This window comes from Pleurodeles waltl, chromosome 8, assembly GCF_031143425.1.
Source record: "Pleurodeles waltl isolate 20211129_DDA chromosome 8, aPleWal1.hap1.20221129, whole genome shotgun sequence".
In the NCBI taxonomy this organism is placed as follows: domain Eukaryota; kingdom Metazoa; phylum Chordata; class Amphibia; order Caudata; family Salamandridae; genus Pleurodeles; species Pleurodeles waltl.
Genome location: NC_090447.1, coordinates 1,306,025,929 through 1,306,044,028, shown reverse-complemented (window position 1 = coordinate 1,306,044,028; position 18,100 = coordinate 1,306,025,929). Strand labels below are relative to the sequence as shown.

General features: G+C 46.6%; 1 protein-coding gene across 3 annotated transcripts in view; it reads left to right on the top strand.

Moving 5' to 3' along the window:
* Nucleotides 1–18,100, top strand: part of ZMYM2 (zinc finger MYM-type containing 2) — an 851,515-nt gene that overhangs the window by 423,140 nt on the left and 410,275 nt on the right. For all 3 annotated transcript variants that reach the window (XM_069202286.1, XM_069202285.1, XM_069202287.1), the window contains exon 12: nucleotides 2,621–2,652. In XM_069202286.1, coding sequence (XP_069058387.1) covers nucleotides 2,621–2,652 — 32 coding nt within the window. The remainder of the gene's footprint in view (nucleotides 1–2,620; nucleotides 2,653–18,100) is intronic.

The following is an 18,100-nucleotide window of genomic DNA, read 5'->3' as shown; positions in this document are numbered from 1 at the left end:
TAAATTACAGTGCTAAGGGTATGGAACAATACTAGGACGTTCAGCTGCTGGTATGGCTTTCTTCACCTGAAATAGAAGCCTCCCAAACAAGTTAACCCCTATTGATGGGCACCGCGAAGAGCTAGTACAGTGGTCGTGGTAGGTATAACAAGGCCACACATCCTAATAGGGTGTTATGGTGTAATCATGATTTGCTAAGGGAATGCTAACAAACAGTGCCCTTGTCACACAATGGTTAGTATGAACTTATCATAGGAAATTTCCTAATAATTCATACATAAGTTTGCTAATTAAATAAGAACACAATACGTATTAATTGAAAAATACAATGGTATTCCTGGTGAATTATTGGTTTAATCTTCTAATGTGTATTGATCGGACTGTGTTGATTGAAAGAGTGACACCAAATTATGCATGTTGCAGCACAAGAGTTGTATTAATTGACATTGTGAAGCACATTTAAGTACATGCATACAATACTTAACTCATGTTTAGTTTTATATGTCTGTGTTTTCCAAGGCTATACGTTATAGAAAGATAACTGTAAGATAATTTATAATAATCCTGATAGTACAGGAAAAGGATACACTATACCAAACTTATTGCACTAGAGGAAGAAATGAGCAGGGAAAACAGCAGTGATGATTGTCAACAAAAAACTGTCTAATGAGGAAGAGAGAGATGGAAAATAATCAGTGATGATAACCAATAGGATAAAGACTGTTTAATAAGAGAGAGAGGCTCCAGCATGCAGAGTACCAACCGAATACCAGATAGGCAGAAGAATCACCGATATACTTTACAAGGCCCTTCCGTTAAGAAGAAAAAAAATTGTTAAGTAGAAAGGTAATATTTACCAAGAGAAATTAGTTTAGTAGATTATGGGCATTCCGACTTGGTGCGTTACTGTGTAGAGGACCAAGAGTGTCCTAGTTAATCCTTTAGAAAATGGGTAAACTGGGAGATGTGCCAAAGTTAAGCGGGTTCCACAAATGAGAAGGCATAAGTATCTCCAGGGTGGGTGATGTGTGTGGGGGAGGTGTGTTGTAAAGGCCTTCCATCAGATGCATGATGCATATGAACTGTCTCTCTCAGGGATTGAAATATGCACAGGTCAAACGCACTGGCTGGCGATCTGCTTCACGGATTGGCACATTTTACTAGCGGTGTCTCACCTGTAATGCATGGTATTGTCCAAGGAAATGTATAGGGCAGTAATTTCTACCTTTTGTAACTCCCTAATAAGTGCGCCGACCGATTCCAGCACTCCAGAAACACCTAGAGAATTTGGCCCAATAGGGCATGTAAACTTCATGCACCCAAGAAGGTTTGCGATCAGAGCGGCCCTGTGCCAGGTGCAGCTGAGAATGTTTCAAATGGACTACTGGAGTAGGAATAATTTACATTAGGTAGGCCTATTTCTGTTTGACAGTTGCCTGAAATGTAAGAAAAGGGAAGCCATTTTGTAGCACACAAATGGGGGCCTGCAGGGTAATAAAACATATCGGAGTGAAACTTTGGTTCTACTGGAATTAGTGTCCCACTTTACGACAGTTCTGTATTGAGGGTATCGCTTACAACGTGCACAGACACAAACATTGGGCTCTCAGTGACTGATGATTACAAAACGAGACATTGCAAGAGAATTGTGGAATCAGTTGTGTCCTACAGCACAAGATGGAAGAAGGACAAGGATCACTGTGTAATAACAGAAAAGGCAATATGAAAATAAAGGCTGCCCTCAGAAATTTATAAATATGGGTGCCCTGGATGAGAACCAGCTCAAGATTCTTAAAACGTACACACCCTTCCCTCTAAAAAAAAAAAAATGGCTCAAATTCTTGAGCAGTAAGTAACATTTGGAGGTGCACCCATGTCTTCAGTAACAGTAGGGATCGGTCGTATGCTCAACTGTTGACATATTCTTGCGGGTCAATATTCTTGTGTGTATTCTTCTGATCTGAATGACTTAAAGTAATGTAATGCTGCATTTATTTTGTGTTGTAAATATTTGTTCATGAAAAGGAGGAAAAGGCCTGAGAGTGTCAGCCCCTGTGTTGATGGGTAGGGAGGGAAAGGCAGATGCTGGCTTGTGAATCTAGAGCCCTGATCCTTTTCGGATGTGCTCCTTGGAAAGAAGACAGTCTCTGTTTTGCAGCAGTTCTTTTTCTGATTCTCCTGAGTGGCAGAGTTATGGTAGCCAACACGGTTGCAGCATCAACTGTGTTTTCCGAGTAGCCTGCATCATCATTCATGAATCATGGTAAGGGTGTTCCGACATCATCAGTCTTGAGAGGCAGTCGTTGGAAGAAGTGAATCAGCTAATAACCAGATCCTGCTAAGATCTTGGGAAATCTCCTGAAACCAGAAGGCGTAGAAAAACCAGAGGTAGGTTTCCCTTAGCCTCGGTGCTATGACTATGTTGTGATTATGCACCTCAGCACTGTGGCTGAAGTGAAGAGTACTTGATCTCGAAGACGTTAGCAGTAAAGGGGTGAAAATATTCTGCTGCAAAGAAAACGAGGCTAATTAATTCTGCATGTCTGTTTGTAGTGTTCACGTTATTCCTGATAATTCAGATAAATTAAATATACTTAATCTCATATTTGATTGTTTTCAGATCAAGCCATCCAAAGTACACGTTCCAAAATGGTAACTATTTCGCCTTAATTTGAACATTTTTTTGCACAATATAAATTGCATGTAAATGTAATGCATATTTTGACACTGTAGTAAATAAAATATCCTACTGTATCTCGTTTAGTTTTGAGTAAATACATTTTCCAATGAATTTTTAAATGTATATTGATATTTTGTACCATTGCCAACATTTTTAAAACGTTTTTGGGCCAGATGTATTATACTATTTTCAATTCGCAAATGGTGAGAATTGCAAAATTCCAATGTTTGCGCATGCAGAATATCCTTTCACGATGTATGAAAGGCAGTGCAGTCCCATTTTAGGGAATTGCAATTTTTAGGGGTTCCCTAAAATTGCGACTCAAGTTAGGAATCACAATTTGCGATTCCTTAAATAGGAAACCGCAAATAGGGAATTCCTGTTTGCGATTCCCTGTGTGCATGTATCAAGCATTTCCTAAATGCGAACTGTTGTTTTATTTTCGTCTATCTAACTGTTTTTGCGTAGGCCAGCACACTGTTCTCAAACAAAACATTCTTGATCACTATGTGCTTCTTCCAAGGCTACAGCACAGTACATTGCCGGTGAACGTGGTAGAAGTTTAGTCTCCAACATTCGTAGAAAATACACATCCTTACATAGGGACACTTTCTCAGAATATCAGCTCTGTTATTATAAAAACACTTCCTTGTCCCTTACACGTTAGAGGGAGATTCCAGCCTGGGAACCCCGACTGTACGCTGATTGCTGAATCTTTTGCTACAGATGCTAACGCAGACCGCAGGCATGGGGGTTGATGTCTTCCCAGTAGGACCTGAAGGGCAGAATTAGAGCTTAACATGCTGTGCTCAATTTTAGCTTAGGTAGGTACTAGTCCATCGATTATAGTGACAATATGATAGCATTGTTTTTATGCTCTACTCTTCTCTTCACAATTTTAGTACTGTCATGTTGTGTCATCCTGGTTATTGCAGCTCACGCTTTGCTATCTAAGATGCAGTCATTTTATTATTAAACCTATTATTGAAACATATACTGCCTCTGTATGTCATTTATATATGAGACTGAACCGTTAATGAGAGAACCGGATGAGACCTGAGTGACCTCGACTTCCCTGAGAAGCCAAGGATATCATGTGCTCGGCTGCCCAGTCATCCCCACCTAATGGTGTTTTAAAAAGCAAGAATTCTGCTTGCAGTGGTTGAAGTCACAGTTCGACTTTAATGCTTTTTTTGCAGTCTTGCTACAGACTGTTTCAGCTCTGTCAGGAGACAGCATTGTACACCACACTCAAACAGCCAGTCTTTGCACAAGATTGGATGGCTTTCATGTCAATCTCAATACAATGTCACTATTAGTTGCTTTTCTCCCTTTCTGTGTTTGACCCTTCCACAAATGCTTTTTGGTTTCAGATGGATACTTCTAAATGCAGATTCCTCACTTTGTGAATATCCTCAGGCACCAAACTGAATCTCAAGAATTTTATTCAGCGTTTCCATTGTACTTCAGGGGGTTGTGCAGCTCTGCATGGGAGCTGCCCTGCTGGTGTGGGGGTTGGAGCCCCTATGCAGTTGCCACCTTTGCGCGTTAACATCAGTTTTTCTTTTTGCAACTTCTGGTGCAGTTCTGGAGGTCGCTTCCTCGACTGCTGTCGGGGTTGACACTATTTTCAATATTCAAGGGCCAGATCCCCTCCAAAAGCAACTTGGTTAAAACCTTGCAAGGATTGGCACAAACGTCGGTGAATAATCTGCATGAAGTCTCTCTCTGGCTTTTCACACGACTTGGCATTATGTAACAAGTGGGCTTGGATAAATTCAAAGGCTGTCCAAAACTGCAAACCCAAACTGTTGCAGAACATTACCAAAAAGCCCGGTCCTCCTTGAAGTCAAGAATGTATAGGTATTCTTTTTGCTGAGTTTGTTTTCGTGAGAACTACTCCTCCAGGTCAATAGTTACAGGCAAGTCTAAAAATAACAAATATAAGAAGTTGAAACTCGGCTCTTCTTCATCTTTCACTCCCACCATGATGAAAGATGTAACTCATGGTGTATCTAAGCCGTGCATTCTGTCTCTGACCTTATCCCGGCTCTGGTACCGATGCAGCCTGACTTCCCAGGTCTATCGGCAATGCCAAGGTAAACTCAAAACTTTAGAGATGCCATACTGCAGTTGTTTGGTAACCTGCCGGATGCCCCTGGAGTGCCTTCGGGCCCTAAGCAATCAAGGAGGCCTCCATTCAGTCTACTATCACTGGATTTGTCCCCGATGCAGACTGTGCCCCTCGACTCCTTTCCGGTATCAGCCCAACTCTAAGGCCAGCTGCAAACTTTATACACTTTCCAGTGCCACAACCAAAGGCAGGTCCCTGGGCGTCTACGCCAGCACTGACGCTGCTGATCCCGGAAAGAGAGCAGATAGTCATTTTGGACGTGGAAGTGAATTTGCAACGACCTCCACCGAAGTAACAAACTGCTTCTCACCCCCTGGCTTATTCAGATTCAGAGACCCTTTCTTAACAGTACAGACTGCCTGAACCCAATGATGACGAAAATTGACAAATTTATGATGAGAACCTGTTTATGGGCCTTCAAGATGCCAGTGGCCTCGATACCTTCCTTGGCACTGGCCTTATTTCACCTACTCCTGGCCCATCAACGGTAGAGCCTGTCTCCTTGCTAAGGTAATTAGGAGAGCAGTACAATTACCCACTGCTGAGGTCAAAACAAACGTACTAACAGAGGTTCTCCAGCCCTGACAGACCTACCTTTTAAGAAGGCCTTAACTCACACTGCTGGGCATCTGGGAGTGGCCAGGATCTTGCTCACCAGAACTGCCCCTGGATACCCAGCCTTTTATACTGCAACATCCCACACCAGAGAGTCTGGTGATCCAGGCCTACGTGCAGGCTTAACCCCAATGCGTTTCAGACCACCCCTCCAGAAGCAGTTGAAAGACATGGAGATATTTGCTAAACACACGTTCCCCTCCGCTAGCCTCAACTTACGCTGCATGTATTGCAACTGCTTCCTTGGATGCTATTTGCATGTGGAGTACCGTGTCTGCATACTGTACGAACTTCAAAACTTCCCATACGCTATATGCAAAGACGTCTTTACTCGCCTGAACACAGCTCTGTATTGCTTCCTCTGGAAGGGTCGACCACCATGAATTGTACTCGCCAAATGCTACAAAACCACTTTAAATCATGTTCTAGCCATGCCCAACATCCTTTCATACTACAAAGCTGCTCACCTGGTAGTTCTTAATGAATGGTGGTGCGGAACTCTGAGAACCCAGCATAATCTGCTGATAAATGGGCTATGCAGAGCACCTGACTCAATGACGCCCTGCGACAAAGGTGGTGTTCCAGGTCTGGCAGGATGCCGTCCAGACAGTGGGGTGGCACAAATGCCTAACAAGGAACCCCCAATGTGGATTGGGCGTTGGTTCCCACAGGGGACCGGATGACTTAAGCAGTTGGGATCGCATAGGGATCTCAACCCTGGTGAACATTATGACAGGGACTAACATCAAATCATTTACTGACCTACAGGAAGAATACAAGCTCCACAGAGCCCAATTCTACGACTTCCTGCAGCTCAGACATGCACCCCAACCCTCTGGGGAATCTCCCGAGGTGAGCCATTTTAAGGCTCACATGCTTCTCAACCCACCTGTTGGATACAAGGTATCGTTGATATACAAGCCACTAGTTGTAAACACAGCATACTCCTTTTAGACCCTTAGGGCAACGTGGATATGGACCTTGAACAGATCGATGAGGACAACTGGTGAAAAGCACTAGGCTTTCTGGGAGAGGCAACTGTTGCTGCCCAATAACTCCTCACCTAATTCAAATATTTCTACAGAACGTACCAAACATGTTTCAAATTATAGCGCATGGGCTTGTTCGCCTCCCCGGCCTGCCTGGGCAGCTCCATTCATCAGGGAGATTTCCTTCAAATGGTGTGGGGGTGCCTGGTCCTTGTCCCTTTCTGGTGTTGGGTCCTGAACTGTCTGGAGGAGGTCTTGGGGTGGCCCATATCCAGCAACAGCAAATTGGTTCTAATGTATGTCTCTGCCAGAGGCAAGGGCAACAGATGTAAAAAATAAATAAAAATAAATAAAATTGCTGTGAATGGGACTGGTTGTGGTAAAGCAAACTATAACCAGACTTTGGAAAATGAGTGGTGCCCCCCCCTTTGCGGAGTGGAAAAAAAAAGGATTGGGCAGATCCCTAGACCTGGGAAGGTCGATCTGTGCCACCACGGGTTCCCCACAGCAGCATGGAAAGATATGGACCTTGAGGTGCATACCTGCAAAACTGGAAGAAGGGTCTGCAGCGCAGCCCATCTATTGGGAATGGGACCTGGGCATCAGTTGAACCGTGAGGGTGGGTGGTGGGAGTGATGAAGTGCAGCACTCTCCTTTTTCTTTGTGAATAACTGAGCGGTCTGGAACATCATTGCATAGATTTGTCTGCTTCTCTGGGCAGTTTGTCATTAACGTTACTATTGTTGGAATGCCAATAAAATATATTATAAAAAATAAAACATGGAAGGTACATATTGGGTTTTCCACATTCATAAGAGCCCAACCCTAAGTATGTGCTCAACAACAAAAGATAGTCCCCCCCCAGTGCACTTGAATGATTGTCGAGTTTGCAGAAGATAAAACGAAAGCTAACTTTAAAAAAGCAAATTAGCAGAAGGATCAAATCTTCCCAGTCTTGCAAAAGACTTTGATCCTAACAGTCAGTTATTCAACTTGAAAGAGCTGGAGGGAAGGGAAGTAAGCTGTAATTGCTGAAAAATTCCAAATCTTCCTCTTGTTTTCAGCCTTTTCAATTATACAGGGAGTGCAGAATTATTAGGCAAATGAGTATTTTGTCCACATCATCCTCTTTATGCATGTTGTCTTACTCCAAGCTGTAAAGGCTCGAAAGCCTACTACCAATTAAGCATATTAGGTGATGTGCATCTCTGTAATGAGAAGGGGTGTGGTCTAATGACATCAACACCCTATATCAGGTGTGCATAATTATTAGGCAACTTCCTTTCCTTTGGCAAAATGGGTCAAAAGAAGGACTTGACAGGCTCAGAAAAGTCAAAAATAGTGAGATATCTTGCAGAGGGATGCAGCACTCTTAAAATTGCAAAGCTTCTGAAGCGTGATCATTGAACAATCAAGCGTTTCATTCAAAATAGTCAACAGGGTCGCAAGAAGCGTGTGGAAAAACCAAGGCGCAAAATAACTGCCCATGAACTGAGAAAAGTCAAGCGTGCAGCTGCCACGATGCCACTTGCCACCAGTTTGGCCATATTTCAGAGCTGCAACATCACTGGAGTGCCCAAAAGCACAAGGTGTGCAATACTCAGAGACATGGCCAAGGTAAGAAAGGCTGAAAGATGACCACCACTGAACAAGACACACAATCTGAAACGTCAAGACTGGGCCAAGAAATATCTCAAGACTGATTTTTCTAAGGTTTTATGGACTGATGAAATGAGAGTGAGTCTTGATGGGCCAGATGGATGGGCCCGTGGCTGGATTGGTAAAGGGCAGAGAGCTCCAGTCCGACTCAGACGCCAGCAAGGTGGAGGTGGAGTACTGGTTTGGGCTGGTATCATCAAAGATGAGCTTGTGGGGCCTTTTCGGGTTGAGGATGGAGTCAAGCTTAACTCCCAGTCCTACTGCCAGTTCCTGGAAGACACCTTCTTCAAGCAGCGGTACAGGAAGAAGTCTGCATCCTTCAAGAAAAACATGATTTTCATGCAGGACAATGCTCCATCACACGCGTCCAAGTACTCCACAGCGTGGCTGGCAAGAAAGGGTATAAAAGAAGGAAATCTAATGACATGGCCTCCTTGTTCACCTGATCTGAACCCCATTGAGAACCTGTGGTCCATCATCAAATGTGAGATTTACAAGGAGGGAAAACAGTACACCTCTCTGAACAGTGTCTGGGAGGCTGTGGTTGCTGCTGCACGCAATGTTGATGGTGAACAGATCAAAACACTGACAGAATCCATGGATGGCAGGCTTTTGAGTGTCCTTGCAAAGAAAGGTGGCTATATTGGTCACTGATTTGTTTTTGTTTTGTTTTTGAATGTCAGAAATGTATATTTGTGAATGTTGAGATGTTATATTGGTTTCACTGGTAATAATAAATAATTGAAATGGGTATATATATTTTTTTGTTAAGTTGCCTAATAATTATGCACAGTAATAGTCACCTGCACACACAGATATCCCCCTAACATAGCTAAAACTAAAAACAAACTAAAAACTACTTCCAAAAATATTCAGCTTTGATATTAATGAGTTTTTTGGGTTCATTGAGAACATGGTTGTTGTTCAATAATAAAATTAATCCTCAAAAATACAACTTGCCTAATAATTCTGCACTCCCTGTATAATCAGGAACGGTTTTCCATGATGACTTCTGCTTAACAATACTAATGTGCTTTAATTTGCAGTTAACTACTTTAAGATGTTAGCATAAATTGAGAACCAACAGTAGTTTTATAGAATCTTTCTTCTTAATCAGCACAGTTGCTATATGTATCTAGCTTGAAATCTAAAGTGTGTGTTTTTTTTTTTTTTATTTGTATAGCATTCCGTTTTGTCAAGCAAGGTTGGAATGTTTTTTCTCAGCATAACCTGCTGGCTTTCATTGTTGATAGAAAACACGATTACCCTTATAGAGACGTCTTCCTTCAGATTCCTTAGATTAGAATGTTCACCAGATGTCAAGCTAGATCTTGAAAATCTTAAGCAGGACCTCTGCATGGCAGTAGTTTGCGTCGATCGACTCACTAGTGCAATGAGGGTCGGATATGTGCAGTAGCTAAATAGTGCCCACCCCAGTGCGTTGACATCAGTTCTTTTCTTTACATGCCATCAGCGCAGATCCAGAGCGAGAGCTACCTCATTCCATTTTTTTGGACTATGTTTTTTTTACAATTGTCAAAATTCTTAGGAGCTTTTGCTTCCAGTGTGCGAATAGGGATGTCCCTTAAATGGCGTGTGGGATTTAAACCCTGGGGTTTCAGTCACAGGCAGTTGTCTGTGGCAGACAACTTCCTGGTCTGTCTCTGGTGCCTGGAGCTGGACCATGACTCCTAGACCTGCCCCGACTGTTAAGCGATAAACCCTAAGGCCGCTTGGGAGTACTCTCTTAAGCTCTTGGTTGCCTGATGCCAGTTGTCTCCGCGGTGCTCCTGGGCCAATTGCTAGAAATTTCAGGATCTGCTTATCAAGCCGTTCCTTGCACTCATTGTTGGACTCTAAGTCGTTGTCTGGTAAGCCTCATACAAAAAATCCAAAAATGTCCAAGAAGATAAAGTGGCCTTTGGCTTTACCATGCCGGACCAAGTCTTCGGACGAGGCATGGAAGAGCACCACAAATCTAGGCCTCACTCCCACGCGCCAGCCATGGAACCTGAGTCAGTTCACTCCTCCCAGAATTTCCCTAAGCCGGAGTGATCCCCGCCCAGCTGAATGTGTTTTATGAGGCTCTTGGGCACTACAGGTTTGGCATACGCTCTCCCTGAATTCCTGTAAGCAGGGGTTCGCCTTTGTTCCAGGTCGGGCCCTATTGATCTGTTCCTTGATGTGGAGCGGCTCCGATCGCAAAGGCCGCAGTCTTCCCCAGAGTCGGTTCTGATGGTGCTGTTCCCAGTGCCACTGACGCCAGCCCTATTGTTCTACCTGTAGGAAAATGCCCTTTTTGACATGGATGCCAACTTTGATTGAGTGTGTGCTGGGATCCTGATAAGCAGGCCCCAGCACCAGTGTCCTTTCCCTAAACTTGTCCCTTTTTTACCCAGTTGGCACACCCCTGGCACCCAGATAAGTCCCTTGTAAAAGGTACCTATGGTACCAAGGGCCTTGTGGCCAGGGAAGGTCCCCAAGTGCTGCAGCATGTATTATGCCTCCCTTGGGGACCCCTCACCAAGCACATACACACTGCCTTTGCAGCTTGTGTGCTGGTGGCATAGTTAAGTCACCTCTCTAGGTGGCCTTACAGCCCTAAGGCAGGGTACACTATACCACAGGTGAGGGCATAGCTGCATGAGCAATATGCCCCTACAGTGTCTAAGTCCTTTCTTACACATTGTAAGTGCAGTGTAGCCATATTGAGTATATGGCCTGGGAGTTTGACATTACAAGCACCACAGCTCCATAACGGCTTCACTGAATACTGGGAAACCCACACTGATGCCAGTGTGGGATTTATTGAACCAGGCACCCAGAGGGCATCTTGGACATGCCCTCTGTATTTTACCCAATCCTTTAGTGCAGGACTGACTGGTCTATGCCAGCCTGCCACTAAGAGGCAAGCTTCTGGCCACATGGGGTGAGAACCTTTGTGCTCTCTGTGGCCAGAAACAAAGCCTGCACTGGGTGAAGGTGCTTCACACCTTCCCCCTACAGGAATTGTAACACCTGGCGGTGAGCCTCAAAGACTCAGACCTCTTGTTACAGTGCGCAGGGCACCCCAGCTAGTGGAGTTGCCCGCCCGGACAGCTCCGCACTTTTTTTGGCAAGCTCGGCTGGAAAATTAGAGAAAGCAGGAAGGAGTGACTACCCGAGCTAGGACTAAGGTGTCCAGAGCTGAGTTGACCCCCTCCATGCAGGATCCTCCATCTTGGTTTGGAGGACAGGGACCAGTAGGGTTAGGTTTGTGTTCCTCTCCCCAAAGGGAGTGGAGACAAGAAGGGTGTATCCACCCTCATGGGTAGTAGCCATTGGCTACTGCCCTCTGTCCCCTGAAACACCCCTAAATCCAGTATTTAAGGGCTCCGCTGAACCCAAGTCATCAGATTCCTGGTGACCTGACAAGGAAGGAGGAGGACTGCTAAGCTGAAACCCCAGCATAGAAGAAGGAAGACACAAACTGACTTGGCCCCAGCCTTACCGGCCTGTCTCCTGCTTCGAAGAACCTGCAAAAGAAGGTGACGCAACCTGCAGGACCAGTGACCTCTGCCTAGCCTCCAGAGGACTGCCTGCATCCCAAAGGACCAAGAACTCCCATGGACATTGGCCCTGTTCAAGAAGAAACTACAACTAAGGACTGCTGAGCCTCCCCGGATCCGCGAGTCCTGACCTCTCTGTGCCCGACGCCCTCAACCCATGTCCAGGTGGCCCAACTAGCTATAGAGGATCCCCACGTAATTCTGAGTAAGTGCTCACCCTGGGTTCCCCTCTCCTGCCCCCCACCACGATGCCTGCAGTGTGAATCCAGAGGACTCCCTGACCGCGAAAGCTCTGGACGAAGATATCATACGCCTAAAGGTACACTGCACCCGCAGCCCCCAGTCCTTGGAGAACCTGACCTCTGGTACAGCAGCGTTCAGCAGGCGGCCATCCTTCTTGCTCAGCCTGTGGATTTTCTGAACCGACCCCCAGGACCCAGCCTGCAGCATCTAAGTGACTCCGGGGGTCCTCTCATAGGAAAGCATTGGGAGCCCAATGCTCTGTTTGCACCCTACAACCGGCTGTCCCTGTGCTGCTGAGGATGTGAGTTTGGTGCCTATATGTGCTCTTTACCTCCCCAGCCCCCCCCTCCCCCCCAGGCTCCTCTAAACCCGCAGGGCTGGCCTCTGAACAAGATATTTTACTATATAAAAACCATTGGTCTGGAGTTAAAGCATTTAGTGTGTGTTTCTTCTATTGTCTACTACCCTTTGATAAGCCTAACTGCTCTACCACACTACCACAAAGTGAACATTAGTATTATCTACTTTAGCCTCTGTTAAGCCTCTGGGGAACCCCTGGAATCTGTGCACACTATATCTCATTTTGAGTTAGTATATACAGAACCAGCTTCCTACAGTACCCAGCTCTGATACGGAGCTGGATTGGCGTCACCTAGAACATGATCCGCCACATCAGAGCCTTGCCATGGTAGTGAAGGCAGCTAAGGTCTTGGACACCTTTCACAGCCTTCAGTGGCTGTCAAGACGAATGCCTTGAAAGAAGTGCTTCATCTGGGAGTTGCTTTCACAGACTCTGTTCTCCCCTTTGATAAAGCCATCACTGATGTCCTTTTGGGGCATGGGCCAAGACCCACACAGGATGCTTAGCTGCCATCCCCCCTCTCTTGGGGACCCAGATTTCCTCACCAAGCACCCTACCCCGGAGAGTCTGGTTGTCCAGGCCTCTACATGCAGAGTCAACCCTGGCATGCTCTCTACCACACCCCTGGATAGGGCATCCAAAAGGCTGGACCCCTTTGGTAAGAGAATTCTCTTTTCCACCTGCCTTGCAATATGGTCAGTGAATATCACATGTTTCTTGTGCTGCTATTACCACACAGTTTGGGACTCTGTTGCACTAGTGCTGCCTATGGTCTTGGAGAGGACCTGTGCCATCCTGTTCCAGGTTATTGCTGATGGCATGGATGCAGCAAAGATCACTTATTCGCTGTGGATTGGATAGAACTGATTCACTAGCCAAAGCGTTTGCTTAGTTAGTGGCACTTCATCTCCATGCTTAGCTGTGGTCAAGGCATCCCTTATGGACATGCCCTTCTATAGCACTTGCCTTTTAGAAGATTAGGCAGTTTTGGAATTCAAACGTTTGAAACACAGCAGGGCCACCGTCCGGAAACTAGGACTTTACACAGCCCCATGCCAGTCCGCACTGCCTTTCTCCACTTCTGTGGCTATGGTATGGGCTACCCACTACTCCATCCCGGCCCAGCCAGGAGGCTAACAAGTCTTTTTGTGGCCACGGACTTGATTCATTCAATCTTCGTTAGACCCAAGCTCTCCCACTTCCCAGCAGCCGCAGCCTCCAAACCCCTTTAATATTCACCATCATGAGGCAACCTATCAGTGGCAGGATCCAGCACCACCTGCCTCAGCAGTCCAGCACCTTAGACAAATGGGAAAAGGATCCCCCATAGGGTTCCGGAGATATGGATTTTACAAAAATTTGTAAATCAAGACAATTCGCTTACCTGTGAGCAAGCACTGGCAAATTCAACAAATTTGACACTTGGAAATTTTTTATTTAGAAAGTTGGGCTAGATGTAGTGCTGTTACTTGGATTTGCTTTAGGCAACCAACTCCAGTCTAAAGGGACCATCCAGTTTCTTAAAAACAGTTACCTTAACGGGTGACACAATCCTCAGTCAGTTCCTGGCAATTTTATCTGATGCAGACTTTTCCAATGGACTGGTCCTGATGCAAGGGATGAAGGATGCTGAAGAAGCTCCAACGATGCTGTGAATGTGACACAGTCGACGATTCTTCCTGCTGAGATTCTTCAGTCCCAAAGTTGCTGAGGGGGGGTCCTGGTTGCAGGGTCAACATCCCACAAAGTCCTCCCTGGTCGGTCCAAAGTTCAGTTGCCACTGAACTACCAGTTTGCCAGGTGTCACAGTTTGATTCGTCTTCCATCATTAACTCACCCTCCGAGGTTCCCAGCAGCTCTCCGACAGCACTTCCAGGCTCAGCTAACTTGGGTGCAATTCTGTGCATTGGGTCTCAGTCCCTGGTTTTGAATGGCAGTGGTAGTAACTTGAAGATGTTGGGCTGCCAACTTGACCCAGCAGGCTTCTTCAGCTGTTGCGTTCTTATGTTGCGAACAGGAGGCCAGTCAGCTGGCCCTTGAATTCTCTTGGGTTTGCTGGACTCTGGAGACTACTTCTCTTTGAGCAGGGCATGGCGGGCACAGTCCCTTCCTTTACTAGCCAGCAGGTGCAACCTTCTTTGGGGCAGCTTTTTTTCGCTAGTCCCTTGGTGCTGCAGGGCAGTCTTCCTTCAGTCTTTCCTCCATTCGGTAGAAATCTGAGGTCTGGGTGCGAGGGGTGTGCCTCCTTTATGCTTGGAAAATACCCCCAGAGCTGGATAAGGTTGTTAGCCAATGGGCTATGAGGTTCCCTTCTACCTGGTGAACACTTCCTTTGAAGTGTGGCATCTGGCTATTCCAGGATGCACCATTCTGCCTACTCCTATGATGCTGAGACCGCTCTCTTGCTGTTCAGACCTCACTAGCCCACCTCTGGGGTGTGGCTTCCTCAGGCCTGCACAACCCTGGGAAGACCGGTTTGGCAACTGGTTTCCCCTCTCTCCTCCCCATGCCAGCCTTTCTGCCTAAACAATGGGTCAGCTGTACTCCCTTGTGTTACACATTCACTCTTCACATGCGCCTCTCCTTTGAAGCCTGCCTTTTGAGGCGAACACCTAATTGACGTCCAGCAGAACGAGGTAACACCTCCCTGGCCTACAATTCCTCATTGTTCTCCTTCGTGAGAGTCATTGGCATGTCTATCCAGAAGGGCAGAAAGTTGTCTAGTGGAACAGGCTCCATGTGTTCCTGGAAGGAGTTTTAAAGGTAACAAAGTGGCAACTTTGTAAACACTGCACTCTGCAACAAGTTACATTAATTTAAACTTGAGATACAAGTCGGGCTTAATGTAACCAGTTGTTTGACACCTCAGAGTTCCCACTGGGGTTGCACCGTTTAAAAGTTATCACGACTAAGGGGTCAGTGTGTAATCCTGCACTCAACAATTGGACGACCAAGACTTTCCACAGTAAAAACAGTGTGTTCGATGGCATCTGTCGCTGTAGATACGCATGTTCTGCAATAGCTCGCCATCTGGTGTTGGGCCGGAGTGTTACAAGTTGTTTTTCTTCGAAGAAGTCTTTCGAGTCACGGGACCGAGTGACTCCTCCTTTTGTCTCCATTGCGCATGGGAGTCGACTCCATCTTCGATTGTTTTTTTTCCGCCATCGGGTTCGGACGTGTTCCTGTCGCTCCGAGTTTCGGAACGGAAAATTAGCTAATTTCGGAAGATTTTCGTCGGTATTGTTGCGTTCGGGATCGGCGTACTTACATTCAACACCGCATCGAAGATCGAAGAGCTCCGGTGCCCTTCGGGGTAGTTTTTCGATCCTCCGTCAGGGCCTGGTCGGCCCGACCGCGTGCTGAAGAACGCCGATGGAACGGACCCCGTTTCGTTTCTGCCCCAAATGCCACAATAAATACCCCTACACAGACCAACACTTGGTCTGCAACCTGTGCCTGTCACCTGAGCACAGCGAAGACACCTGCGAGGCCTGTCGTGCGTTCCGGTCCCGAAAAACACTCCGAGACCGTCGAGCCAGAAGACTTCAGATGGCGTCCGCACCGACAGCCCAACGGGAGTTCTAGGAACAGGAAGAGGAAGGTACCTTCTCGATCCAAGACTCAGACTCCGAAGGATTCGACGATACACAAACCGTGAGTAAGACGTCGAAAACAACACAGAGAAACATTTACAAGGCCCAGGGGACGCCACTGCCACCAGGCCATGGCTCGACCCATAAATTCGGTGACCGACCGTCGGCACCGAAAAAGGCCCAAACAGTGCCGAGATCGTCCGACTCCGGTCGAGACACCGGCACGCAGCCTTCTCGGGACCGAGAAAGTGCTGGAGACAAGCCTCGACACCGTGATGCCGGGGTGGACACGGCTCGACGCCGAGACAGCGGCACCGAAACAGATCGACGCCGAGAGGTTTCGGCCCCGAAAAGGAAAAAAGTCACCTCGGAGCCGAAAAAACACGCAGACAAAGTTTCGATGCCGAAACAAACTGCAAGCGACCCAGCTTCAGGCTCTTATACAGAAGAGCACTCGCTAACCTCCCAAATGCAGAAGCATAGATTTGAGGAAGAGCTACAAGCAACTGATGTGGACCATACGCAAAAGCGTATCTTCATTCAGCAGGGGACAGGAAAAATAAGCACCCTTCCCCCCATTAGGAGAAAGAGGAGGTTGGAGTTCCAGACGGATCAAACACCACAACCAAAAGTGGTGAAAAGAGTTACACCACCACCCTCTCCTCCGCCCGTGATTGACGTTTCACCAGCACAAACTCCATCACACTCCCCAGCTCACACCACCATGAGCCAGGGTGACCAAGATCAGGACGCATGGGACCTATACGACGCCCCAGTGTCAAATAACAGCCCGGAGGCATACCCTACAAAGCCATCTCCACCAGAAGACAGCACCGCGTACTCTCAGGTGGTGGCTAGAGCAGCACAATATCACAATGTAAGCCTCCACTCAGAACAGGTCGAGGATGATTTCTTGTTCAACACACTCTCCTCCACCCACAGCTCATACCAAAGCCTGCCTATGCTCCCTGGTATGCTCCGGCACGCAAAAGACATATTTAAGGAGCCGGTCAAAAGTAGGGCAATCACACCAAGGGTGGAAAAAAAGTATAAGCCGCCTCCTACGGACCCGGTTTTCATCACTACACAGCTGCCACCAGACTCTGTTGTTGTAGGAGCAGCTAGGAAAAGGGCCAACTCCCACACATCTGGAGATGCACCACCCCCAGATAAAGAAAGCCGCAAGTTCGATGCAGCTGGTAAGAGAGTCGCAGCACAAGCTGCAAACCAGTGGCGCATCGCGAACTCCCAGGCACTACTTGCGCGCTATGACAGAGCCCACTGGGACGAGATGCAACATCTCATTGAACATCTGCCCAAGGACTTACAAAATAGGGCAAAGCAAGTGGTCGAGGAAGGACAGACCATTTCCAACAACCAGATCCGCTCCTCCATGGACGCTGCAGATACAGCTGCACGGACAATTAATACATCTGTAACTATCAGAAGGCATGCATGGCTCCGAACGTCTGGATTTAAACCAGAGATTCAACAAGCAGTTCTCAATATGCCTTTTAATGAAAAAGAACTGTTCGGTCCAGAAGTGGACACAGCGATTGAGAAACTCAAAAAAGATACGGACACTGCCAAAGCCATGGGCGCACTCTACTCCCCGCAGAGCAGAGGGAATTACAGCACATTCCGTAAAACGCCCTTTCGAGGGGGGTTTCGAGGTCAAAGCACACAAGCCAGCACCTCACAAGCCACACCGTCCAGTTACCAGGGACAGTATAGAGGAGGTTTTCGGGGACAATATAGAGGAGGGCAATTCCCTAGAAATAGAGGAAGATTTCAAAGCCCCAAAGCCCCTACTACTAAACAGTGACTCACAGGTCACTCACCCCCTCCACACAACACCAGTGGGGGGAAGAATAGGTCATTATTACAAAGCATGGGAGGAAATCACTACAGACACTTGGGTTCTAGCAATTATCCAACATGGTTATTGCATAGAATTTCTACAATTCCCTCCAAACATACCACCAAAAGCACAAAATTTAACAACACACCATTCCAATCTCCTGGAGATAGAAGTGCAGGCATTATTGCAAAAGAATGCAATCGAATTAGTGCCAAACACACAAATAAACACAGGAGTTTACTCACTGTACTTTCTGATACCAAAGAAGGACAAAACACTGAGACCAATCCTAGACCTCAGAGTAGTGAACACTTTCATCAAATCAGACCACTTCCACATGGTCACACTACAAGAAGTATTGCCATTGCTAAAGCTGCACGACTACATGGCAACTTTAGACCTCAAGGATGCTTATTT